This window comes from Diadema antillarum, unplaced genomic scaffold (assembly GCF_040938485.1).
Source record: "Diadema antillarum isolate AM-2024a unplaced genomic scaffold, OU_Dant_1.0 seq00001021_RagTag, whole genome shotgun sequence".
Lineage (NCBI taxonomy): Eukaryota > Metazoa > Echinodermata > Echinoidea > Diadematoida > Diadematidae > Diadema > Diadema antillarum.
The window spans coordinates 85,316-112,371 of NW_027271856.1; the positions used below are offsets into that span (position 1 = coordinate 85,316).

At 39.3% G+C, this 27,056-nt stretch overlaps 1 protein-coding gene across 1 annotated transcript; it reads left to right on the forward strand.

Moving 5' to 3' along the window:
* The first annotated feature begins 1,212 nt into the window (after positions 1–1,212).
* Positions 1,213–24,700, forward strand: LOC139742809 (leucine-rich repeat-containing protein 45-like). The gene is made up of 13 exons (XM_071653323.1): positions 1,213–1,323; positions 8,671–9,016; positions 9,456–9,588; positions 11,230–11,408; positions 11,749–11,877; positions 12,483–12,595; positions 12,960–13,096; positions 15,857–15,992; positions 19,273–19,462; positions 20,371–20,627; positions 21,398–21,571; positions 23,644–23,791; positions 24,238–24,700. The coding sequence occupies exons 2-13, from the start codon at positions 8,728–8,730 to the stop codon at positions 24,432–24,434; spliced, it is 2,082 nt and encodes a 693-aa protein (XP_071509424.1). The 5' UTR covers positions 1,213–1,323; positions 8,671–8,727; the 3' UTR covers positions 24,435–24,700.
* The last annotated feature ends 2,356 nt before the right edge of the window (positions 24,701–27,056 follow it).

Sequence of the window (27,056 nt, forward strand, 5' to 3'; positions counted from 1 at the left end):
TTTGGCTTAACGCGCAGATTCATGGGAGCAATATTGTCACAGGAGCAAGTGTCATTGAACCATACATCACAAACATGCTAAACGCTACACTGGAAAAACATTACATGATCCATTAACTTCTCTTTAATCAATCATGTTAATGAATATAGTTGTAAGTATACAGTCAATGCCATGCAGACATTATTCATACTACGGAGTTGATCAAGGCGACTGCAAATGGGAAACTAAATTAAGTATTTCAGCCTGGACAGTCGCCATTGCACAGTTACCAGACATCATTCTTACTTTATGGACGAATTCGAGATACACGTCGATAACTCTGTGCCGACGTATATCTTATGCAGAGCGAACAAATTCAGTCAGGAAAGCCCGACAAATTTTGATTTGTTGAACAAAGACTGATTTGGATGAATGAATTAATGTATGGGTGAATGAATGAACTAACAAAATTAATGAATTTGTTTACCAACTGAAACTAAAAATCATGTATGAATATTGGAAAAACAACATATATAACATATCATAAAACAATTTGACAATATAACATATTAAATGTAAGAGGCCTACAAACGTCCATATTGAAACTAGTATCAATTTTTGCATATTATGTGAATTTAAAAAATTATTTGTAATTAAACACACACTGACTTTCCTGCAAGAAACTTATTTCCTCGTCACTAATATTTACATCACAAAAAAATAAAGATTTTACATATAATCTAATTCATAAAACTGCCTCGCTAAGAAAAACATACGTATATATTAAACACCCTATTGACAAAATAACTATAATTAGCCTCCATAAGCCCTAATAGGCTACAGATGACTTTTTCATTTCCAAAACGGAGATTTCCTCTTTGTCACTGGGCAGGGAATTTCAAAATTTTGAACTTGTATTTATAAATCTTGAATTTCAACAATACTGTTCTAACAAGAACGCTATAATGAGACTGTACTTTATTTTGATCAGATCATTCTTTTGTACCTTGTAGGCCTGTATTGATACGTGTTACTGCATGGGAACTGGGTGCGTAGATCTTGTCAGTCATCACCAGTTTGCAAACGATCTCATCAGCGGTGGTGGTCAGACTGCGAATCAATGCGGTCTGCCAGTATTTGTCAGACGAACTGGCAGCTAGCTGTCGGGTCGGCGGAAAGTGAGGGCGCGCTTCTCATTTGAATTTTTGTCAACAAGACTTTTCGTACTCTCCTGCTGTACCATTGTGTACTGGTACTCCTGAATCTGCCTCTGTTTATTTTCTCATGTGAACTGATGAACAAGGAGTAATTTAGATATTTCATATCTCTTTGAGTGACATAAAGGTAAGACGTGCCTGTAGAATCCAAATTTTGTTATTAGTTGCTGAAAATACTCAGAAGAAAGCAAACTGTTTTTCTTATTCTGTCAAGGTTGTTGTCATCGGTTAGTGTAGTCCCATACGCGTACATCGACGTTCGTACTTGTTAACTTGAATTTAACTCTAACGCCACGGCACTATTCCACTAACGCAACGTTAAGTGTCTAACCTTTAGACACTAGAATAGACACCTAAACTTACTTAGACTTAGTAGGGCCTACTAGACACTAACGCCGTTAGACCTCCCTCACCTCGGGCCTCCATCGGCCATCATCATGTTTTGATTTTCCTCAGCTCAGCTAATTTACTCGTAAGTTTAAGTCGTATAAATTTACTACCAATTCGACAACTGGCGGCTCTTTACAGAGTTCTAAAGTTATACACTTACGGGACCACTGTGACATGACTAAACTTCACTAATAAAGTCTATCAGCGTTTCTATAAATTACACAGCCCGCCCAGTCTCTGTATAGCTATAGACTATAGCGACAGGGCTTAACTGCGACTAACCGCAGCAGCGACCCCATACGGACAAATACGTACCTCCGCGACGGGGTTAAACTGCGACCAGCCCCAACACGCAGTGCTCCCACAGTATAACTGTGTACACGGAGCGTCCCGGGGTTAAACCTGATATCATACAGGGGACAGAAACTTGGCTTTCACCGGAGATAAACAATAGTGAAATTTTTCCTGATACTTAAAATGTTTATCGAAGGGACAGGAGTGAGGGTATTCATGGGGGCATTCTAACAGCATGTAAGAAGGACCTCATTATGATTCGCAAAGAGGAGTTTGAAACAGATACTGAAATAATGTGGAATCAAATTGAATTAAAAGGCCGGCATTCATTTTTGATTGGTACTGCATACAAGCCCAGACATGATGATAAACAGTTTGTATATGAACTTGAAAATTCTTTCGAGAAGATATGCAACAAAGGCAAGAGGTACAACATAGTGCTCTCAGGTGATTTTAACCAGCCAAACATCAATTGGGATGATTCTAAAATAGCACAGGACCATTCTGCATCTAAGGAAACAGCAGAATTATTGTTCGGGACCGTGACGGGTTTTGGACTGAATCAGCATGTAAAGGAACCAACTAGAAGAGGCAATATCTTGGACTTAGTTTTCTCAAACAACACAAGTCTTGTGCAGGATATCAAGGTAGAGCCAGGAGTAAGTGATCATGACATAGTCATCGCAAACTTAGATCTGTCGGCCAAATGGAAACATCAGCCCAGGAGGAAATATTTTGTACGTGGTAAAGCAGATGAGGATCAGATTGGAAATGAGCTGGATGAATTAAAGGAACAGTTTTATTTGATGGGGAAGACCTCCGTTCAGGAAAAATGGGACTTGTTTGAAACAAAAATCAAACATATTATGAATAAACATATCCCAAAGAAAACAGCCGCTAAACCAGGTAGCCTACCGTGGTTTACTAGGCACCACCACCGACTCAGACGCAGAAAACAGAGGGCGTACAACAGGGCAAGGAAAACTCGAGACAAAAGAGACTGGGATGCCTTTGTAATGTGCCAAAAGGAATTAAGGAAAGAATTAAATAAAGCTGAACAAGATTTTACATCAAAGAATCTCATCACAGCAATGAAGGAGAACACTAAGCAGTTCTGGTCTTATATGAAACGCCTGGGAAATGGGGAGAAGGGAGTTGCAGATCTTGTGGTAAACAATACTATTATAAGTGATAGCAAGGGGAAAGCGGAAGCACTCAATCACCAATTTGCAAGTGTATTCACAAAAGAAAGCAAGGAAAGTGTTCCATCAATGGGACCCAGTGCCATTGGGGATATTCCAGAATTAATCATCTCTGAAGCGGGAGTTTTGAAACAACTGATGAATTTGATGCCAAATAAAGCACCAGGACCAGACCAGTTGCCACCATGGTTCCTGAAGATGTTCGCTATGAAATTAGCACCAATACTCACAGATCTATTCCAGTCCTCAATTGACCAAGGATCACTACCATGGCAGTAGAAGGAAGCAAACATCTGTGCGATATTCAAGAAGGGAAGTAAGGAAGCACCCGATAGTTACAGACCAGTCTCTTTGACTAGCATCACATGCAAGATCTTAGAACATATTATTCACTCTCACATCATGGGCCATTTTGAAGAGAATGGAGTACTTGTGGATTCACAACATGGATTCAGAGCAAAACGCTCAACAGAAACACAGTTAATAGTCACAGTTGATGATATTTCACAGTCATTGGATAAAGGGGAATCCACTCACATGGCAATACTGGACTTCTCAAAGGCATTCGATAAAGTACCCCATGAAAGGTTATTAGGAAAACTTGAGTATTATGGTATTAGAAACAACCTACAAGTATGGATCAGGGACTTCCTTACAAACCGGATACAAAGGGTGGTCTGTGAAGGAAGTATGTCCTCGGAAGAACAAGTTCTGTCAGGCGTACCTCAAGGCATGGTTCTTGGACCCCTTTTGTTCCTGACATACATAAACGACCTCCCAGAACACATTAAATGTACAACGCGGCTCTTCGCAGACGATTGTCTGATATACACATCTGTCACAGAAGAAGAACATATGGACATCCTGCAAGAAGATCTCAGGGCTCTTGAAACATGGCAAGACACATGGAAGATGTCATTTAATCCTTCTAAGTGTTCTATTGTGGTTATCTCTAACAAAAAGAAACCACCCACTCGAGACTATGTCTTTTGTGGGCAGACCCTCCATCATTCAAGTTCCCAGCCCTATCTCGGAGTTCAAATTGACAGCAAGCTTTCGTGGGGGGAACATGTAGACAACACTGTCACTAAAGCAAACCGGACACTGGGATTCTTGAGAAGGAACCTCTGGTTTTGTCCCAAGGAAGTAAAAGCAACAGCTTATTCCACACTAGTAAGACCCATACTGGAGTACGCATCTTGCGCCTGGGATCCACACAAGATAGGCCAGATTGAGAAGTTGGAAAGGATACAAAGGAAAGCAGCACGCTTCTGCCTAGGAAACTACAGCAAGAGTAGCAGTGTCACACAGATGCTAGCTGATTTGAAATGGGAAACACTGGAAACAAGAAGAGAAAGGAATAGATTGACCATGTTATTTAAGATACAGCGGGGAATGGTGGGGATATCAGCCAATAAGTACATCACATATTTGCCAGAAAGGAAAACAAGGAGGAAAAATGACATGCAAATCCAAATACCATTTGCAAGAATGGATACATACAAGAACTCATTTTTGTAAGGACTCCCATGGCATGGAATAAATTAGAAAATGATATACTGTAAAACGAGAAATTTTCGCGTGCATTTTAATTTCGCGAATTTCGCGAGCGCCAAAATTTGCGAAATTAAAATGCACGCGAAAGCTTTTGTCTACACTACATGCATTGAATGCCAGTAGCAATTCGTAAAATTTCATGCCACGAAAAAGGCTTTCGGCTCCAATTCGCGAAAATTTCATGCCGCGAATATTTCATGTTTTACAGTAGTTAAGGTGTCATCGTCGGAGAGCTTCAAGGGGGCACTTACAGCATAACCACGCACGTGTATTCAACACCAAAGTCAGCGATATGCAGTGTGCTGCCCTGCTGGCTATAACTTTCAGAAGGTTCAGAAGGTTAGACAGGGCTGTACCGTTACCGGCAAGTGCACGGCCCACAACACAAAGAGAGCTCAGCGATCGCTTTACGATCGCTTTTGAGTTTTGATTACTTGACATCATTTTTTTGTCACCTCAAACTCATTAAATGTAATCTTCATTAATGACACTACATATCTATGTTATCGATATCAGTACGGGAAACGAGGTCTGCTTCCCCGTACAAGCACTGCACTCCTCCGCCTCATGAGGCCTCCGGAGAGCCTCGTCATGACGCCCCGGGGGAGAGAGACTCGTGAAGCTCCCTGCACTCTCTGTTCACTTTTTATTCATCTCACATCTGACATATAAATTGTTGCAACTTTGCACGTAACCCCGGCGCGGGGCGCTGTAACCAGTGACTAACAGTGCCCCGACGACTTGTGGGGAATGCAATTTAGTGAAGTAATCAAATGCACTGCGATGCTTGCAATTCAGTAAACAACTCATCGTTCAAAATGACACTTGTACATTTGTACTTGGATTCGCAACGAAAAGTCACATGTTGTAATACCATATTGTTGAATATTATAGGCAACTATGTTGGGTAAAAGTACCAGTATTCAGTCACCTACCGGAATTCGGTCACTTACCACTTATCACCAGCCAGTAAGTTCTGCAGTCACAACTCATGCAAATCACATCAATTCACATACCAGTACTTGCACTCTTATTCAAAACAGGAAAGTCCCTTAGTCCCCTCCAAAGACCCATCCATAATCCCAAATTTTACTGTAAAAAATGCAGAATCGGCACGACTTTCCCAAAGTGCATGCAGATCAAGCCCAGTTTTAAGAGAGGGTCGCCGAAAAAGCTCTAAAAATCGAAAAATAGGCCATTCTCTTGCGGGATTTCTTGCTCACAATCGCAAGCTTGGAGTGTGATGGTATCCTCAAAAACACAAAAGAAAAACAAAATTTCCGTATGTGCTGATGCAGTGACTCAATGTACAAGGGTTGAATGCAAGTGCCGATTCCCCAGTATTCAGTCACCAACGGGCGCCACCACGTACCCGATGCAATTTTGCGCCAGCAAGGCAGTGCGCAGCGCATTTTTCAGCTGCTGTGATCCCAGCGTGAACATGCATTGACTTTGGACGCGCACATTGCATGACCGAATACTGGTTGCGGTAAATGTATTCTGGGGGATTTTCAAGGTGATATATTTTGGGAATTTGTGCAATTCTGTGAGATGTTTAAAGGACAAGTCCACCTTCATAAACATAAGGATTGAGGGAATGCAACAATATTAGTAGAACACATCAGTGAAAGTTTGAGGAAAATTGGACAATCGATGCAAAAGTTATGAATTTTTAAAATTTTTGTGTTGGAACTGCTGGATGAGGAGACTACTACAGCTTGTGAGTCATATGCGTACAACAGTACAAAGAAAATGTACAGAAAATTCAACATATTTTCACTTTTTACGCATAATAAAAGAGCACTTGACTTGCCTCTTTCTAAAGGCAGGGGGAATAATATTACCCATAACATTTGTCGGTAACGAGTCGGGGGAATGTGCACTTTTTTCAAAAGATGAAATTTTGTGAAATTCTCTTTATATTTTCCTTATATTGTTGTACGCATGTGACATCGAAGTTATTCACACACTGCAGTAGTCTTCTCATCCAGCGGTTACTGCACAAAAACTTCGAAAATTTATAACTTTTGAACAGATTGTCCGATTTTCCTCAAACTTTCAATGATGTGTTCTACGAATATTGCTACATTCTCTCAATCCTTATGTTTATGAAGGTGAACTTGTCCTTTAACAAAATGAAAATTGAGATTAAAGAAATTTGATATATTTCACATACATTGCTGTAGATATGATGTATACGTATGTATCATTTTAGTTTAAAAAATATTGCAGAAAAGCTTAAATGACCGAATACTGGGGGCTTTACCCTACCCCTCACCATTACCTCCGAAAATAAGATAAATCGTCATCATCTTTGAGACCGTCTCCGTGAGATGCGAATCGCCATTTTCAACACATCACGTTAATAAAATGATCTGCGCATGCGCAAATGAATATTCATTTCAGTTCTCAGCTAGCTGTCCTGTTTGTTTTTTGCCACACGCATACATTGTGTATTACACGTGCTACGTTTTATCCATACCCGATGGACAGCAAGACTGTTAGCGCATGTGCTGTGTAAGTTGTACTATGATACGAAGTGCGGAGGGACTAAAACCTCGGATAAAATCCTTCACTGAACTCTTGAAAAGATTATATTGTAAATTGATTTCCGCGCCTCTGATTGTAAGTATCTTATCTATTCAAACAGTATGGCTACGAATTTCAGTGTAAAATCCTGTATTTTGGTCTCTGGTCACCGAAATGCTAAGCCATCTCAGGCGGTTCTTCGATAGCCATAGGGCTGCCATGCGACCCCGACTCGGTACGGGTTGGGGTCGCTGGTGCGATTACTTTGCACGGTGATTTTTTGTTACACACACATGTCCACTATTCATGATGAAAAGAAGAAAAAATTCTGTCTGTTTTTTTTTTTTACAACAACTGAGTTTTAGTCAACCTATTCACAGCGACCCATCGAAACACGGGCGCCAGCGGGTTCGCTCAATGCAAGGCTGCCGCACCTAGCGGCCTGATCCGACTAAATATTTTCGGTGCTTTTTTCTATGGCTCTCACCTCTCCACACACGAATCAGCCTCGTGAAGCTGAAGTCTGACATCTTTTTACAAAAATTTGTAACGAGAAAAATAAAATCAGTACTAACCTGATATTGTGCATATATTCCAAATTACTATTCTACACTGATAGAGTAGGTGGGTACTCCAGTTTGTTAGCAAACTACGGTAATCACTTTGTAGGTACAACTGTATAACGGGTTTACTTTCTTGGTCAATTCCGCCGTCCGCTAACCTTTGGGCGATTTTTCTGGAATCCTGCATGACGTGACGTCACATCACATCACGCATCCAGCACATACAGACAGCGCGCAAGCTGTGAGATTTTCAGAGCGAGCTTGTGCACACACCGGAGGATACAGTCAAAGAGGTTCAGAACCTCTTTGGATACATCCATGCACACTTCTGGTTGGAAAGTGGCAGTGTGATATCACAGCAGCAAATTTTGCAATGTAGTGTATGAACATTAACCCCTTACTCAGACTAGTATACTCAGACTAGTCTTCAAGCGATTAAAGTACTGGTAGTCAGTATGACAAGACTTGATCATTTTGCCACATTTCAAGGTATGTTTTACTGTAAAGCAAGATAGTTTACGGCATGAAATTCTCTTGAATCTGAGCCAACGGCCTTTCTTACAGCATGAATTTTTGCAAGTTGTCACTGGCATTCAATGCAGCAGTGTAGACAAGAACTCTTGCGTGCATTTTAATTTTGTGGATCTTGGCTCTCGCAAAATTTGTGAAATTAAAATTCATGGAAACATTCCAGGTTTTACAGTATTCATTGAAGTATTTTTGTGCAAAATGATATAATTTTTCATTATACAAGGACAAAAATCTAAGAAATATGAAATAAAGAACAACTTAGGTAAACTGTATATATCTTCTGATTATCCTAACCAGTGTAATATGTTTGCTCAAATAAGCCTATGGTACAATGTTATTGGTATAAGTTATGCCACACCACACACAGGTATTCCTGACAGTAACTGTACTCCTTTATGCACAATGCAGTGATGTATATGGTGCCGGAGCATTCGTCATACCAAGGGGTATAGCAGTGACAGAGTCATGGAAGCCTTTAAGGTGGTCTACTTGCAGATCTGTAGAGAGCATGGTATTTCACCTCAACAGAGTGTCTTAGCACAGCTAGCTCCCACCTTGAGAGGGGGCCCTGGATCTTCTAAGAGGGGTTCACAAAGCACTCCTTCTGGAAAGGCAGGAATCTCCTCTCCCTCAACATTGGACCTCTCCACCATATCTCTGACTGCCCAGACATGCTCTGTGCTGGGGTCGGCTCTGGCCACCAACCACAGCTTTCAGGAAGTGCGACTGGCAGACTGCTTGATTGGTGATGAAGGTTAGAGGTGCAACTCTGTGAATTCTCTTGGAATCTTTTTGCTATTGGTCTGGTTACTGTGGAGAACAACCATTTTTGAGACCTTTGTGGCAGAAAGAAAGAAGATAAGTGCAAGTGTGTATTATTTGTGAAATAAAGAAATATTCAAATAGTTATCTTGAAGCAGCAAACACATGAAAGCAGAAGAGTGATTTTTTTTAAAGGAATCATACTATGTCAACAACACTGTTTGCCAGACTTTGCAGCACCTTGTATATTTATATGAAAAAAAAAAAGATTAATAATTTTGGATCAACATTTTAGCATTTATTTGGATGCTTGATGAAAGTATTGGGTGCATATTCATATGAACAAGTTAATGGTCATCTGTAACATTCAATAAATCAAGTAGTCTTGGCAAGTCAAGAGCAGATCATTCAAGAAGTGTCTTTTGTTCCAGGAGCCAAGCCCCTCCTCCATGGTTTGTGTTCTAATGCATCTGTCAGAGCTTTGGACCTGAAAGGCAACAATTTGAGGTCAGGAAGTGCAGACAGTGTGGGCAAGCTCCTCAGACAGAATCACACCATTAGAAGGTAATACCTCCAGAGGGTCAGCCTCCTACCAGAAATATATTATAGACTTCCTCCTCAAACAGAATTGTGTAGTGCAAAGAAAGCCATGTGTGTGCACTAATCCACCAGGAAAAGACAGAGGTCTGCCGCCGGCACTTCTATACTGTCATGTAGTGTCATGCTGTGTAATGAACCAAAAAACAACAACAACAAAATAAGGCCACCAGGCTTGAGCCTATCCCAGCTTCTAAAGTGTAATAAGACATTTAACAGGTCATCCCTGGGTTCGCTGGTCATGAAAAAGTACAGTCCATGCTTTATAGAAGAGCCACTCAAGGGTAAGGATTAGGGATGACTGTCGTAGATGGGTGACCACTGTAGATAGGCTTGTTGCCATTATGATTTGTAATACACGTTATGCTGACAAAATCTGTACAAACTGTCTTGTTCAAGACAATGGACTGATAAAGTGCTTAGAAGATATATATCTGTCAAGTTGCTTTATCAATTCTTGTGTAGGCTTATTAGTGCACATGTATGGCAAGTATAAACATTTATTAACTGAATGTATCCTTAAATTTTGTTTAGAAATTATAGTAAGATGAAGTCAAAATAAAGCCAGTGCGTAGATGATATTCATGGCCAAGTCCTGAAGTTATGAGTGTCTAAATTAAGATTATAGAATACAAGTGAGTAAACAGCACAAGAAGTGTGATGAATGAGCACTCCAGAAATTATGGTTTGAAAAGAGTGGAAGATTTCCAACATGCACACGCAAGCAATTGGTTCTTTTTCAAAATCTAGAAGCCTGTGATGAAATATGATTCACGGTCATGCTGTGGCCAGCATTCATAACTTTCAGAAGTTTTTGTAATCTGTACTGTAAAGCAAGATATTTTTGCAGCATGAAATTTTCGCAAACTGGAGCCGACAGGCTTTTTGCAGCATAGAATATTCGCGAATTGCTACTGCCATTCAATGCCTATAGTGTAGACAAGAACTTTCGTGTGCATTTTGACTTTTTGGCTCTTGTGAAATTCAGGAAATTAGAATACATGTGAACATTTCTGGTTCTACAGTGCCCTACGTTGTATTGATTGCTTGATTGATTCAATGTCACAACTTTTTTTGAAGCTGATCTAATGACTGCAGCTGCAGCTCAACTTGGGCATGCTGATGCAGGTTAACAGTCAAGTGAAAATAGATAGAAAATGGATGAAAATAGAAATACATGTAGAACAAATCAGTGGTGGCTTGCTGTGCTAGACAGATAGTCAGTATATGCAGGGTATATATCACTATGTTTTCTAGGAGGGGGATATTTTCTGGCTGTGAGGGGCTAATGACTGCCAAAGAGAGGTGTCAGATATGTTTGGACTCTATTCTGCTTAGTATAATTATTCTCTCAGACTAGGTTTCTTTACTCATTGTAAGTGTCATGTACATCTTATCACAGTCTTCCCTGCGTTTTGATGGCATGCCGTGTGCAGAGAATCTAACAAAATTTAATTTGTCATCCTTTCATGCAAACACAAAACTTGCACTGCACCAAGAATAAGCTTAGCCTCATTTCAGTGTTACTCTTTTCATTTGATCATCTTTAATTAAGATATTATGATGTGCATCTGATTAAGAATGCGGTTGTGAACTTTGCTGTGCCAGATTATGCCTGGAGTGGAATAGTCTTGGATTAGATGGTGCAAGGTTTGGTGTTCTGGCTGAAGGACTCTCTGCCAACAACAGCCTTGAAGTGCTTGACCTGAGAAACAACCAGGTCAGCCATGATGGCGCTGATCATCTTGCCACTGCAATCTCCAGAAACAGCTCAATAAAGACCATTGGTAAATCATCTTACTACTGAATGTACTGTAACCATCAAAGATACACACTTAATTCTCTGTATTGTTTACTTTTTTCAAGTTGACCGCCATTCTTGTGTTCCTACGCTTTTAACTGTGGTGTATGTGTGCAATTTCTGCTCTGCTGTGGAGAACTGATTTCATTAATTTTTGGACAAGAGGAGAATAAAAGTGAGTGGCAAGGAGGCACAGCATTCATTTCTTTGATAAGTAATATTATTTATGATAATTGTGTGTTTGTGAACTGGATGAATAGAAAAGTTATTGAAAGTAATGAAACGAAGGTATTCACTATGAGCAAATTTGTCCTTGTCTTTGTAAGATCTGAGGTGGAACAATGTTGGCATTGTTGGTGGCAGAGCCCTTTTAGCTGGCTTAAAACACAACCATAGCATCACAGCCATAGAGCTGGCAGGCAACAACATCCCACAGGACATCATCAAGGCTATTGGTAAGCAGTTACAACCATTCAACTGGGAAAGATTGTAGAAATTATGGGTATTTTTGTAATGGATATCAGTCCAGAAGATTGTCATATCAGTCTTTGTTACTGGCTAATGCTTAGAGTTAGTCCCACTAATTGCTATTCTTGTTTTGATTTTTAAGACCAGGCCATATTAATTTGAAGTAAACTGAATGAATGATTTGTATGAATGTTAACAGTATTGTTGCTTTCAAAATTGCCCTTTTGGGAATTGATTCCTTTAAAGTATGAGTAAATTCAGCTGGGGTTTTCAAGATCTATAGATGTGATTTTTTTTTTTTATAAATGCAGAAGCCCATGTTCATGAAAGAGACCAAAATATGTAGATGTATTTTATAAGTGCTGAGGGCATCAGATGCACAAGTTTGAAGTTGCCATACTATAAAAGTGTCAGATGTAAATCAAAGCTGTGATAAGAGAACCTTGGAGTGAATGATATGACTTGTCTGCTGCTATGGGTGAGCATTTTAGGGTGTACTAAATCTCTATCAACGTGAAACATTCACAAAGATTTTGGAATGTAGTAGTTTCTTGCTTTCTATGATTTGTTTTCGTATGTTTATGATGGGAAGGTCTGCTAGAAGAGAGGAACAAGGAGCGAGCCAGCTTGGCTGCCTCCCACCAGACCAGGCAGGACATCTTATCCAGAGAGATCAGGCAACTCAAGAATGAAAAGACCCAACAGGTGCGTCTTCTAGTAAGGAAATTACATAATGCGACTCTCATCACATCCCTCTTCTGCCTTTCTTTTGGACTGTCAATATCACCTTGTGTTTTAAAAAAGGAAGAAGAAAGAAATGCAGAGGGCCAATACTGAGGCTTGCCATTTTTTTTCATACCCCCCCCCCCCCTTTTCACTGGAATTATCCATTCATCGACAGAATCTGAAGCTAGTTTAATGTTTGATACTGAATACTAATACTTCACATATGTTATCTCATGATATTACTGCATTCACTCAATCAACACATATATTTGGGTGAAGCATTGTGTCATGAACATTGTAGAGAGAGGTGCTTACATGACAGTGTCATTGACATTGTGCACAGGCTAGAGATCTTCTTCAGAGGATTGACCAGCAGACTGACCAGATGGGAAGGACGAAGCGAGATTCCAGTAAGAAGCTCAGGATGTTGGAGGAAGCACTGGCAGAGAGGAAGTCAGCCTTCAATGCCATGGCTGCCAAGTAAGTCTGTAGGCTTTAAACACCAACATCTTGACATATCTCTACACTGTGTACAATTACAACTGAAGAGCTTGATCGCAAAACAGATTAAGTGCCATTTTTAAACATTTTAGGTTTACGTCCATCATCAGATAAAGCAAAATAAAATTCTTCCGGTGATACCTCACTTTTTGGATAACAAGGAATATTCTTGAAATTATGATCAAAATATTCTGTATTTTCTTATTATTTCCTTTGTTTTCTAGCAGGTTTAATCTCAAATATCTCAAATTGACAAAAATGGAGTTAACTTGTTTTGCAATCAAACTCTTCAACTAAAGAGGAAGACACTTTGTGTTGAGTTGCATATTGTTGTGGCACTCCACCAAATAGATTCACAAACAAACATTTATGTCCTGCCAAGTGTCCATTGGTAGCCAGGATGGATACATTGTGAATGCCAGTGAATTCCATCATTGGAATCGGTCATCTTTATTTTACTTGAAACATATGTGTGTCTTATCCCTTTGGATACTGTTGGTACTAAACCACAGAATTAGTCAATTGCTTTCGTGAGACATTTGTGTAAGTAAGAACCATTTCAAAGTTTCAGACCCAAGCCTGATGGAAGGTATGCAGTCAGTAGGCAAAATAGTTATTATACACCAGTCAGTTCCATTTAATGAATTTGGTACTAGTTATTACTGTGTGAACTTACTGTGAGTTGATATATAATTGGGAGCTTATGAATACTCATGTATTATGCTTTGCCCTTCTGTGAAAAATGAAACAACATCTTACTGGATAACTCCAGATGATACTAATACATTAAAAACGGTAGTTTACAGAAAAGTGATGTTTATTGTATGGCAAATCACATTTTAGTTGCTTTTGATTAATCAGGACTGCAGTGATTTTAAGTTAGCACTTGGTGTAACATAAGTATGCAGCTGAATGGATGCATACAAAGTATTAAAATGGAGGAAATGTTCATGCAATGACCAAATGCAGTGTATGCATATTCCTCCAAAATGTTACCCTGATATTGCTTTTGAACATTGAACATTCTGTAAGAAGTATGTCAGAGAGATCAACTAGTAAGTCAAGAGATGATTTCGAGATGGCATAGATCATACAATGTATGCTTGATCACTGGTGTGATTTCATTTCATTTCATTTCATTTCATTTTATTGTTTCTGTATGGTACAATATAATCAACTAATCACTTTCAGAAATAAACACATGATTCATAAAAATTCATGGCTGATTTTGCACATGACAGGTAATCAAATCATTGTGACAAAGAACGAAGACATAATCATAATAAACAAAAACAAAAAAAAAAAGAGTCAAGGTACCATACAGGAGGATCCCCAGGAAGCCGAGCTTGATATTGGGGCCTCGTACACAAATGAATAAATAAACAGTTCAACCAACTATCGGTTTACTTAACTACAACAAAACAAACTATTTTTAAACAACAAAAACAGTTACACAACAAAACATACAAGGACATGTACACAGGTGATGCTAAGAGAGAAAAACAAGGAAGAAAGGGGACAGCGATAATGAAAGATGGTGAGAAAGAACAAGAGAGAGAGAAATAGAAAGAAAGACTCCTCGTTCACTGTACAATAACACACTATGCAAATACAACACTATTGCAGGTGCATTCACCCTGTTGCCAGGTAACGGCTGGGTGTAGCAACATACGGACCAGTTACATCTGTGTATAAAGATAGAGAAACATTCCATGGCATCCCTACAACAGAAGGCAGAGTACAGCATAGAATGAAGATGCTTCAAGTAACAAAAGAATTCATGTTCTGGATATGTAAATTAAGTCACTGATATTTAGCAACAAGCATATGTTTAACAAATCTTTTAAAGGAACCAATCGAGTGAATTGCATGGGACTGAGATGGTAAAGAATTCCATACGTCTGGGCCAGTGTGCCGAATTGATTTTTTAGCTAAACAAGTTCTGGGATTTATAAGATGAATATTGGAGGCATTTCTTGTAGGGTAGGGAGTGGATTTGTTTATTGAAAAATATTCATGAAATAAGAAGGTAAACACTGAATATTGTAGGGAAACATGAAGGTAGCAGTCTGTAAAAAATTAATGTCATCAATTTTCAAAATGTTATGCTTTTGAAATATTGGGTCTGTGTGAGCTCTATAATCAGTCCCCAGCACAAATACGCATGGCTTTCTTTTGGAGCAAAAAATATTGAATTTGTACTACTGTATGAAGTTGCCCAGACAATGTTGCAATAATTTAAATATGGCAAGACGAGTGAATTATACAATACAAAAAGAGTTTCTACCGGAAGAAAATACCGTAATTTACGTAGAACACCAATATTGCGTGCAATAGGATTTGATATATGTCTGACATGATCAGACCAATTTGAATATTCCTTAATATCAACACCCAAAGATTTTATACATGATTTTTGTTCAATTGCAATATCATCTATGAGTAACACATTATTTTCTGGATCATGATTTGTTCTTCTATAACCTTTAAAATGAATAAAACTCGTTTTCGACAAGTTGAGAGATAACACGTTGCCCTGGAACCAAAGTGACAATTTCGGTAGTTCAGTATTCAATTTCAAAATAAGACTATTGTAATCAGCATGGGAAAAGAATACATTCATTGGTAGTTTTTGTATCTTTACCTGAGTGTAGATATGTAGCTTTTCACCTGACACTTCCACTTGTTTACTCTGGAATCACATTTCTAACACATGTCTGATACACGTCACTGTGGCAGGTTATCAAAGACAGAGGCAGAGCTGTCATTGGCTGAAAGGAAGTCACATGACCTGAGTACAGTCCTTGAAGACACAAGGCAAGAAATGTCCACCATGATGACATCACAGCAAAGAGAAATGCAGGCAGCAAGAGAGGTTTGTTTCTTCTAAAATTGGCACTCTGTAGCATGAGATTAGAAGTCTTTTAGTTACTGTGTGTAGAAGATTGGATGTGATGTCCTAAATGGTATGGATACAATTACTGTTCTCCATCATTTCTCATGCGATTTGAACTGCCTGGTCTTTACGTTTTACCTAACTGTTACAATCACCAAGGGTAAAACTAGAGATGTTGGCATTTTTTCACGAGCTTCTAGTTTACATTTACATGAGCTGTTCAGATCATTCTCACCCATACACCTTAAGAAGAATAGGGTCCTTTTGTGTGCATGAGTCAGAACTGCTGTGGCTCAGTGGATAGACCATAGAGTGCATTTGAGTGCTCTCCTAAAGCGAACCAAACTGTACCTAAACAGCGCCAGAGGAGTGCTCGAACACTCCTGTAGTGTAGCGTTCCTAACTGAGCCGAGCCAAAAGTAGTCCACTTCCCAATGTGCTTCAAAAGGGTACTAAAAATACCAGAAGTTTGAATTCACAGTGTTTTGCCTCTTACCAGGCATGATATTCTGTAGATTTAAATCTAATTTCCGATTTTTTTTTGTTTCAAGTCTATAGACATTTTGCCTTTTTCATGTATCAAAATCACCTGAAAATTTTGATTTCCGATTTTTTCAACAAACCTCAATATCATCTCTGTCTTACAGAGGTGATGTTAGAAGGCATGACTTGATGTCACATCTGACATCAAAAGATCTGACCACAATACTGCAATTCCTACATTGGCTCCCCATACATCAATGTATCACCTAAGAACTCCTTATGGTTTATAAGATATGTAGTAATGTTGCCCCATCTTATCTCAAATACTTGATTTCTGTCCACTTCTCTATTTCAACCTGATCTCTCCGTTCATCCTCCACTCCGCAGTTATATGGTCCTCACACTTGTACCCATTATGGAAACAGGGAATTTTCTGTCATTGCTCCATTCTTTTGAACAAACTCCTCTTTCACATTCAAAATGCTTTAAGTGTAGACAAGTTTAAATCAGTGCTCAAAACTCACTTATTCAAATAATCATTTTGTTGTCCCCGCCGAACGAGTTCGAGTAGGGGACTATGAAACGGGCTCCGTACGTGTCTGTGTCCGTGCGTCCGTGTGTCCGTGTGTCTGTGTGTGCGTCCGTGTGATCAAAATCTTCAATTTGCTACTTCTCTGTCATTTATCAGCCAATTTTGATTCTGTTTGCTTTATATGATAGCACTACATGGGAGCTTTGAAACTTCTACACAGAATTTCAGTTGTGACCTTTGACCTTGACCTTTGACCTATATTGTACATTTTGTTACAAAATGCTACTTCTTCGCCATTTCTAACCCAATTTCGATTCTGTTTGCTTTATGTGATGGCACTAAGTGAGCGCTTCAAAATTTCTACACAGAATTTTGACCTTTGACTTCTTTGACCTTTGACCTTGATTTTTGACCTGTATTGTACATTTTGCTACAAAATGCTACTCCTTCGCCATTTCTAACCCAATTTCGATTCCGTTTGCTTTATGTGATGGCACTAGGTGAGGGCTTCAAAACTTCTACACAGAATTTTGACCTTTGACTTCTTTGACCTTTGACCTTGATTTTTGACCCATATTGTACATTGGCTACAAAATGCTACTCCTTCGCCATTTCTAACCCGATTTCGATTCTGTTTGCTTTATGTGATGGCACTAGGTGAGGGCTTCAAAAGTTCTACACAGAATGTTGACCTTTGACTTCTTTGACCTTTGACCTTGATTTTTGACCTGTATTGTACATTTTGCTACAAAATGCTACTCCTTCGCCATTTCTAACCCGATTTTTATTCCGTTTTACTCTATGTGATGGCACTAGGCGAGGGCTTCAAAACTTCTACACAGAATTTTGACCTTTGGCTTCTTTGACCTTTGACCTTGATTTTTGACTTACATTTTGTTGTACATTGGCTACAAAATGCTACTCCTTCGCCATTTCTAACCCGATTTCGATTCCGTTTGCTTTATGTGATGGAACTAGGTGAGCGCTTCAAAACTTCCACACAGAATTTTGACCTTTGACTTCTTTGACCTTTGACCTTGATTTTTTACTCATATTGTACATTGGCTACAAAATGCTACTAATTCGCCATTTCTAACCCGATTTCGATTCTGTTTGCTTTATGTGATGGCACTAGGTGAGCACTTCAAAACTTCTACACAGAATTTTGACCTTTGACTTCTTTGACCTTTGACCTTGATTTTTGACCTATATTGCACATTTTGCTACAAAATGCTACTTCCGGCGGGGACATATATTACGCACTGCGTAATTTCTACTTTTGCTTGTTTTTTCTCTCTTTTGCTATACGTATCACAGGAATCAACATTAACATTTTCTCTGACGGCCCGTTCAAGCCACTAAAATCTAAAATCTAAAAACTTGGTGGCCCAAAAAAGAAATGTCATGACCCAAGATAAATGTAAACGTAACAATCCTTTTTGAATCTTAGTTGCCTGATCGGGCTGCCAAAAGATAAATTTGGTGGCCCAACACCAATTTTTAGTGGCCCTAGGCCACCCGGCCACCACTAATGTCAAGCCCTGTTCATAATTATATTCTTTATCTTAATTCAACATTTCTGTTCTATATTAATGCATTGAGAAATGCCTTTATTGAGCAATATATGAATGTTATTTATCATGATTATTATTACTAAAAGATGATTACGAGACTGGACCCATAGACCCTGTATGAAAGGCTCAGATGGGTCATCCAGCAAACCACCTTAGTACTCTTTTTATTGTTCATTGGCATCAGTCACTCTTGTTTTTATGTTCTGTGTACTTTTCTTTTGTTATTTCTTTACAAATTTGTGATGTGTGTTGAGCAGTGGTCATTCTTCCCTTAGTAGGAATTATGTAGCTGGTAAAAGATATTCTATGGAATGCAGAGCATGATGGTGTTGGTTTCTGAATGATATGCAACACCATCAATGACCTCACAAAGTTTGATGTAAGTGGAATCCAGATTTCTGTTTGTATCTGTAATTTATTGGTCACAGCATTTATGCATAAATATATCTTTGAAGATGAGATTTTCCAGGCTTGCCAGGTAGTCATGTTGGTGTGGAAGTAGATTTGAGTGGAGTGTAGAGCAGTTGATTTGCAAGTTCATGTGTCTTACAGAATGTACCTGTGAGGAGTGAGGATTGGTTGATATTCACATCGTACTGTTTGATAGTGGAGATTGTTTTATTCCTCGCCGAATAGAGGAGTCTGATTGAAATGATATGTGTCTTTATAGGAGAGAGTGGCGGCAGAGACGAAGCTGATGACAGAGCTGTCTTCAGCCAAGGAGCGGGGCAGGGAGCAAGAGAGCAAGATGGATGAGATGGAGAGAAGAGTGCAGCAGCAACAGGACCAGATCTATGAACTGAAGGAAGAACTCATGACCTCTCAGGCTGAGGTCAAGATGCAGGGCACCAGGACAGAAGGTTGGAAGAGAGGGAGGGACTTATGGGAAGACTGCTGTAGCTAGAAGCACTCACAAATATCATCAGTGAAGACTGCTCTAGTTAGAAGCAGTGCTGTATATAAAGAGAGTGTGGCCAACTCGCTTTTCGGCTCATGAGTTTTGAAGCCTGTGATTGGTCAAAACTGGTTCTGTGATCTTTGTGGAGCCATGTCATTTCCAAAGTGCACTCATACGCAGTGCCCATTGCTAACTACACCTTATATGGCTTGATCGTATTGTTGCGTCTGAGCGTACTTGTTAACCCTCTAACGCGTAATACACACGGTAATGACATGCGTCCAATTTAGTAGTTGACCGGACTCTCTTCATATATAAACTAAATCTCACTGATTTCATAACTGGATATATTGCATAATAAATCTAAACAAAGTTAAAGTGCACAAAACTGTTGCACAATTTTGTTTTATTCATGTGTGTTTTCAGAAAGTAGTATCCCAAATTCATTGAACAGGATTGGTCATGTAGGAAGCATAAATGTAATGTTGGGGTTATACAGGCAATTACCAAGAAAAGGTTTTTCAAAACACAGGAGCTTATGACTTTGTAAATTAAAACAGCAACACACATATATGGGGATCGATATAGGTAATGTGAGCTTTTTCATTTGGCATGGGTTATATAGTTTGATATTTCAATTCATCATCAGAAGTCCTCAAACATGATTTTTTTTTCTACTGTCTGATCTTTATTTTTACAGAAGAAATAAGATATTTTCTTTCCCCAAAATGAAGTTTTTTTATTGTGTGTTATTTTCAATTTGTTTCTACATGTTTAATGAGTTTCTTATAGCAGATTATTATCAAAGTTCAAAAACTTGAGATAGCAGAAGTGAAATAGATTGTACATATATGTATTGTATTGAAACAGAACTACTTCAGGTTGAGAGAATCAAGCACCGTGATGAAATGGGTGACATCGATCGCCGGCACAGGTCTGAACTGCAGCATCTTCGGCAGGGGTATGAGGAGAGTGAGAGGGCGTACCGGGACCGCATCGAGCGACTGGAAGACCACCGGAGGGGCATTGAGGAAGAGCTGAGCCGGCTGAAGGCCCAGCAGCTGACTGAGAGACTTGGTCTGGAGGAACAAATATTGGCCACCAAGAAACAGGTCAAAGAAGAAGAGGTAGGTGGTGTACACAGGTGTCATCCTTGTTGCCACGGTGATTAGTACTTCCCTCACAGAACTTGATGAAAGAGGTAGAAGAGGGTGGTGCGCTTGATGGTTATCTTGGTTACTATGATAATATTGCCAGCCACCATAAGGTTTTAAATGGATACAAAGAAGTTTGCTATGACTTATATCTGCACATGCTCAGATTGTAACTGTGAACTGGCGTATTGCAAACAATGCAATATAGAATGACCCATGGCAAAGGAAATCAATTTTATCATAGTATAAACAATAATAGAAAGGAAAATCTATATCTTATCATATCTAATTATTTCGATATCCAATGTAAGTTGTGAAATATTAAGTTGACCTTGATTTTATCTAGTTTTTGTTTATTCTGTGTTACTCAGTGACATTTTCATAACTTGAAAAATCATCAAAATAATCACAAGTGCATACAAGGCTAAAGTCAACACAGAATGAAAGGAGAGGGGGAACAAATGGACAACTAGCATGTATGTACAGATTAGATTTGTGAATATAGGAATGGAGGAATATAGGGATACAACCCTTGTAATGACTGGAATATATTGCCTTCATGAAAAATACACAACAAAATCATGTTTATCAAGACACAAATGAACACCTTGTTATGAGTTATGTGCACTATATGTATTGATTAAATGTTTCATATTTGGAAGGCAGTAATGTGGACCTCCCCTTTAATCACACACACAAACAAGGAGATATACTGTATGTGCACTAATCTCTTCCCTTTGCAGCAACAGAGAAGCAAGTTCTTGGAGGACAAGTTGCGGGTGTTGCAAAACGCCAAAGATGATGTGCAGCAGCACGCCAACAACCAGAGTCAGCTGGTTGGGGAGCTACAAGCCAGAAACAACAACCTAAACCTTGAGGTGGAGTCTCTCAAGAGACGCATGCAGGAATTAACACAGGTGGGACTTACCTCCAGTTTGTCTCATCTCGACTGCCAAGATACTCTATTATTTGAAGCTAAAAGTATGATGACCTCGGGGATTCAATATGGTTTTAACTGGCTAGCTCCACAAGCAATGTCTTCTCTGCCTCCCTATTGCATATGTCTTGTGGTATGGAATGATATGCACATTTGATACCATCATCCAACCTTAACAGATCTCCAGAATATAATTAAGGGGATTTTATCAAAAAGGGAAAGTTATCTCACATTTAGTGTTCCAGAATTGATGTCCCTACATCATTGTAATATTAGGTTGCTCTCCTTAGCCAGGGTCACATTGGCAAAGTTTTTGAAGTTTGGCCAGTCTGAATGCATCTTCCTAAAAAAGTTCTCAGGAAACCTGCACAAAACTTTTCTCAAAACTTCCCTTTAGAACTGTGGAAATTTACCCTACCCCCGCAAATCTTCTCAAAGTTTGTGCAGTCTTAATGCACGTAGCTGAAACTTGGCAAAGTTTGTCACATGACCAGCCCACTTCCCGTTCGTGGTGCCTCCGAAGCTGTAAAGACAACATGCACTTTCTTGTTTGTTGCACATGTGCACCAGTGACCCAAATTTCGATTTGAGAACTTTATAAGAACCAAAACTTGGGGAGTTTGGCTGCCAGTGTGAATGGATGAACAAACTTTGTAAAGTGTTCTTGAAGGTAAACTTTTTATAGTTTTGCAAGTGTGACCGCGGCTTTTATGATAATGGAAATATCATCTTCAGTGTACTAAGACTGTGACACACTGGCAAACAATACTCCCAACTTGTTATTTTGGATGAACACAATCTCTCATTTTTCTAAAGAAGGTAATCCTCAGTCTTACACAAGTAGAGGGAAGTCATTCTTGATGCGTAATGCTTCCACCAACTGTTCTCTAGGAGATACAGTATGAGAGCCACAGACTGTTTGTGCTGGAAGCAGATAGATTAACTAATTACAGTAGCTAGTTCAGTTCAGTTCAGTTTATTCAAACCAAATCAAACATGACAAAAATACAAGACATAACTGCAAAAATTCAGAATGATAGGTTTGGGACCCCAGTGAAGCACAGCTTGTGGTCGGGGCCCCTTTACACAATACACTACAGTATATGGCAAGGTGTAACATATTTACATGGAATATAACATAATGTACAAATTATACAACATAATAAATGCAGACAAGTACACGTATACCAGCTCCCCCATACACAACACAACACACACTCACACACACACTCACACACACACACTCACACACACACACGCATACACAAATGCATGCACACTTCACACATGGCTACCTCATCTCATTTTCTACATTCATGTACCTAATTTCAATCTGTCGAAAAGGTGTCTTTTACACAAAATTTTGAATCGAGACAGTGTAGTAGAATTAATTATATTACGGGGCAACTTATTCCACTCTTTAACACAGACTATTCTGAATGAATTCAAGGTAGTTTGTGGTCTTGCATATGGCTGATGGATGAGGTTGCTCTGGCGAGTATTATAACGATGGATGGAAGAATTTTCCACAAACACATCAGACAAAATGTATATTGAAGAGCTCGACATTTAAACATAAATATTAAGCATTGAAGAGAAACCATTTCATCAAACGGCAAAATATGTAGCTGCAAAAACAAAGGAGTACTGGGTGATCTATAGTTTGAATTTGTTATGTACCTGACAACTTTCTTTTGAAGAACATACAACTTATGTACATGAGTCCTAAATGTGTGTCCCCAAGCAATATTGCAATACATCAAATGAGGCATAACAATTGCATTGTATAAAGTAACTAGGGTATACTGGGGAAGGAAGAAACAAAGTTTGGATATTTTATTATGTAAAGACATCATCCCCTTTTGTCTACAAAGCTGAATTGTACCAGACTCAAAACTTATCCTATTATTCATCATCTACTGTAAGGCAAACAGGGCAAATTTATCAAGATCTCCAATCTCTCTCCCTTTTTAAAGAAACTGAGAACAATCATGTTTAGATTTACAATTGTGAAATATCAATGACTCTGATATCTTGTCTCTGTTCTTCCAGGAGTTGGCAGGAAAGAACAATGAGAAGCTTTCAGCTGTCCACCAAGCTGAACTTCTTCACCAGAAGGAGCTGCAGCGTATGGAGACCAAGCTGGCTGGCTTCCAGGAGCTCAGGGAACACTGTGAGGAGCTGGACACCAAACTCGCAGGTGAGTGACCTCTGACATCACTGCTCACCACATTAAAGGTCTATTTGACCCCCTCTTTACACAATGACCTACAAGCTTAGATAGGTCAAGGTAATTTTGTAAGAAACATGCAGGTATTGCCAGTTGAGGATAGTTTGATAAGGATAGTGATTATGCAAAAAGCGCTTGGCATTGTATTGGTGACATTGTAGACAAAACTTGGTAGAGTTGGTGATATTATTTTTGTGATATTTCATTATACGGTTTCAATATTTTGTATGTTGATTGAATCATCACATCAAAGATTGATAATTAAAGATAAAAGAAAATAGACTTATATGACAATTGGATGATATGTACAAACTTTGTTTTGCCATGCATCCTTAGATATATATGTTTTTTGAAGAGAGATAAAAAGTCTGCTGCATTCAGATTGTTGTTCCTACACTCTTCCTCCTGTCTATCAGATGTGACAAGGAGATCCAAGATGGAGCTGTCCAGCAAGCAAGGAGAGTTGGATGCTGTACAGGAGCAGCTGAGATCCAGGGAGCTAGACATGGCTAGACTCCAGGAGGAGGAGACCCAAAGAGCTAGTGCTCTCCAGTCAGCCATCTCCAGCTACCTCCATGCCCCTCGTACACCACCCATCACCCCCAGGCGATGACCACGCCCCTCGCACACCACCCATCACCCCCAGGTGATGACCACGCCCCTCGCACACCACCCATCACCCCCAGGCGATGACCACGCCCCTCGCACACCGCCCATCACTCCCTAACGATGATTCACCAAGTGATGGTGCTTCTCACCACAAGCTGGTATTGCTTTGCCAACCCAATCACAGTTTTCAACATTCTGTGCTGATACTAATGTGCAAGGGTGCTGAAATGTGGTACAGATCATAAACCTACATCTGATGCTATAAAGTGGTCATGACCTTTCCTTGGAGGATAAGGCAGGCTTGAATCTTCCCAAGGATTTCAGACGGTTTGCACACTGTGTGTATTCAATCCAATTACCCGCAGAAGAACATAAAAAGACCAGCAAAATCAATTAATGTTACACACATACATTCCTATATTTTCACCTTGATTATTTGGTGTAGCTGTTGTAATTGCCAGGGTCATACTGTACATGCCATACATTTCACGAGGTTATTATATTCGCGAATTTGGTGAGTCGGGTGCTATTCACATATTTAAAAAACAAGCGAAAATAGTGGGCCGAATGCATAAAACAAGCAATTGCTTGTAAGCAATTGCTTTAAGCAAAAGCACAAGCTCGTCTAGCAAAAGGTCTAGCTTAAGCAATTGCTTATATCCATATGCATAACCTTTTGCTTATGCTAACACCTTTTGCTTGTCCCGCACAAGCAATTGCTTGCGTTTTCAACAATAGGGACGTCACGCCTGTGCGAACACAAGAACAAAGGAGTGTGGCTGCATGTATTTGAAGGGGCATGTGTGTGCGGAAACACTTCCTGACATAGCAGAAGAGCTATGAAATGACACTCATAAATGCACACACGGACGCATACACACAACTATACACACACATGTATTACTGGCTGATTCCCATCACTGCTTACAGTAGCCCGGATCTTCCAGATCGCACGTCATTTGCACGTGGTGAGAGGTCTCTTTGCTCTCCACCGAAGTCAGATGTCCTACCTGTTTTTGATCATATTTTGCGTGCTAACCACTGGACATTCCCGTTGTTGAAATGAAAAAGTTTCTTACTCTACTTATGAGTAATTTCTTGTAGATTTGTACCACTCCTTCACAAGTGCGGTCTTTCTTTCATGAATATGAAAATAATACTTAAAGGGAACGTCCCAGTTAAGCAAAAGCTCAAGCTCATTTTACAGAGCTTGGAAAATCGTAAGCAATTGCTAGCAAGAACTAGCAAAAGGTATGTTTTATGCATACGTTTTTAAGCAAATGCTTGGCCTCTAAGCAATTGCTTGCGGGCAGCAAGCAATTGCTTGTGCTTGCTAGCAAACGCTTCTGCTAGCAAAAGCTTCTGCTCGCAAGCAATTGCTTGTTTATATGCATACGGATTCGAGTAAAAGGCTAGCACAAGCAATTGCTAGCGTTTATGCATCCGGCCCATTAACTCTGATTCTGACATAAATGTGATGTACAGGTATGCATTTGTTCTGTTCTGTACTTGAACGATTGGAAGTTTTACCACTCGGGAAGTTGCCCGGATGTCCCGATTGAACAAAATTAGACTCCCTAAATGTATGGTGTATATAGTAGGTTAAAGTGAGGGGTGCTGGACATAAAACATGTTAAGATCAATGTATTAACATCTGTTCTAGTGTGTCAGATTCATTGTATCTCTCCAGTGAGACTAGAACACCTGCCACCCTACCCACACATGGTCACAATATTACAATGAAAATCATATGTCATCCATTTCCAAGTCTATTCTTTGCCCCTTTGGCCCCACCCTAACCTCTCCAGGCAGTGAGATGGCTGGCCACCAGACTCAAAGGCCGTATATATATGAATGTGGTGTAAATTTGGTCTATGGACCAAAATAAGCATGAAATATGCATATCTTTCATACATTAGTACATTATTGGATTTCTGTTAGTGGATACGATCTTTCACATGCATTTACTCAAGAGAAATTTGCATTTACTCAAGAGAAATTTGCATAAACCATGGGCTAAATTTGAACCACATAAAAATGGGCCATTGTGTTTAACAGCTGTTGCTGTACATCTTGCTATTTGCATGCTTGCGATATTCATTAATATTTGTGTGAGCTTGGAGCTACCCGGTATTCAGATATTTGGCCAGTACCCGTTGATGTGACATTTCTTGGACATGATTTAATGTCAAGTTGGAAAACACCTTGAAGCTTTGCTTAAGTTATTATTCTTATCAGTGACTATTTGGTGTGAATATGTTTTTACTGCCTTTGATGAAATATGGAGCATTCATTATGTTGAAATTTCTACAGTGATCTGCACATCTAGCATTGCAGTGTTTCCACATTCCAGGAAAGTATATTTGTAAATGTGACTGCATTGGATGCATTTTCTGTAATTGACATAAATAAGAATTCTGAAGTCTTGCACTAATTCAAAGATGATAATGAGCTGTATATAACATGAGAATGCAATTCACACGTAAATGTGTTCACAACTTGGGCAATGTGTTCGAAGAATATGTTGAAAATATGAACCATTAGATTGTAAAATTTAGATGTGGATAAAAGTTACCTTACAGGTTTACTCTTAAACTTGCTGGATGTATTTTTCTTTTGAAATCTT

Bases quoted from the DNA above. Each gene is read 5' to 3' on its own strand.
- LOC139742809 (XM_071653323.1), top strand. From the start codon at position 8,728: ATGGAAGCCTTTAAGGTGGTCTACTTGCAGATCTGTAGAGAGCATGGT. The intron at 12,596-12,959 runs GTGCGTCTTCTA...CATTGTGCACAG, and splicing joins AGAATGAAAAGACCCAACAG to GCTAGAGATCTTCTTCAGAG. The intron at 13,097-15,856 runs GTAAGTCTGTAG...TCACTGTGGCAG, and splicing joins TTCAATGCCATGGCTGCCAA to GTTATCAAAGACAGAGGCAG.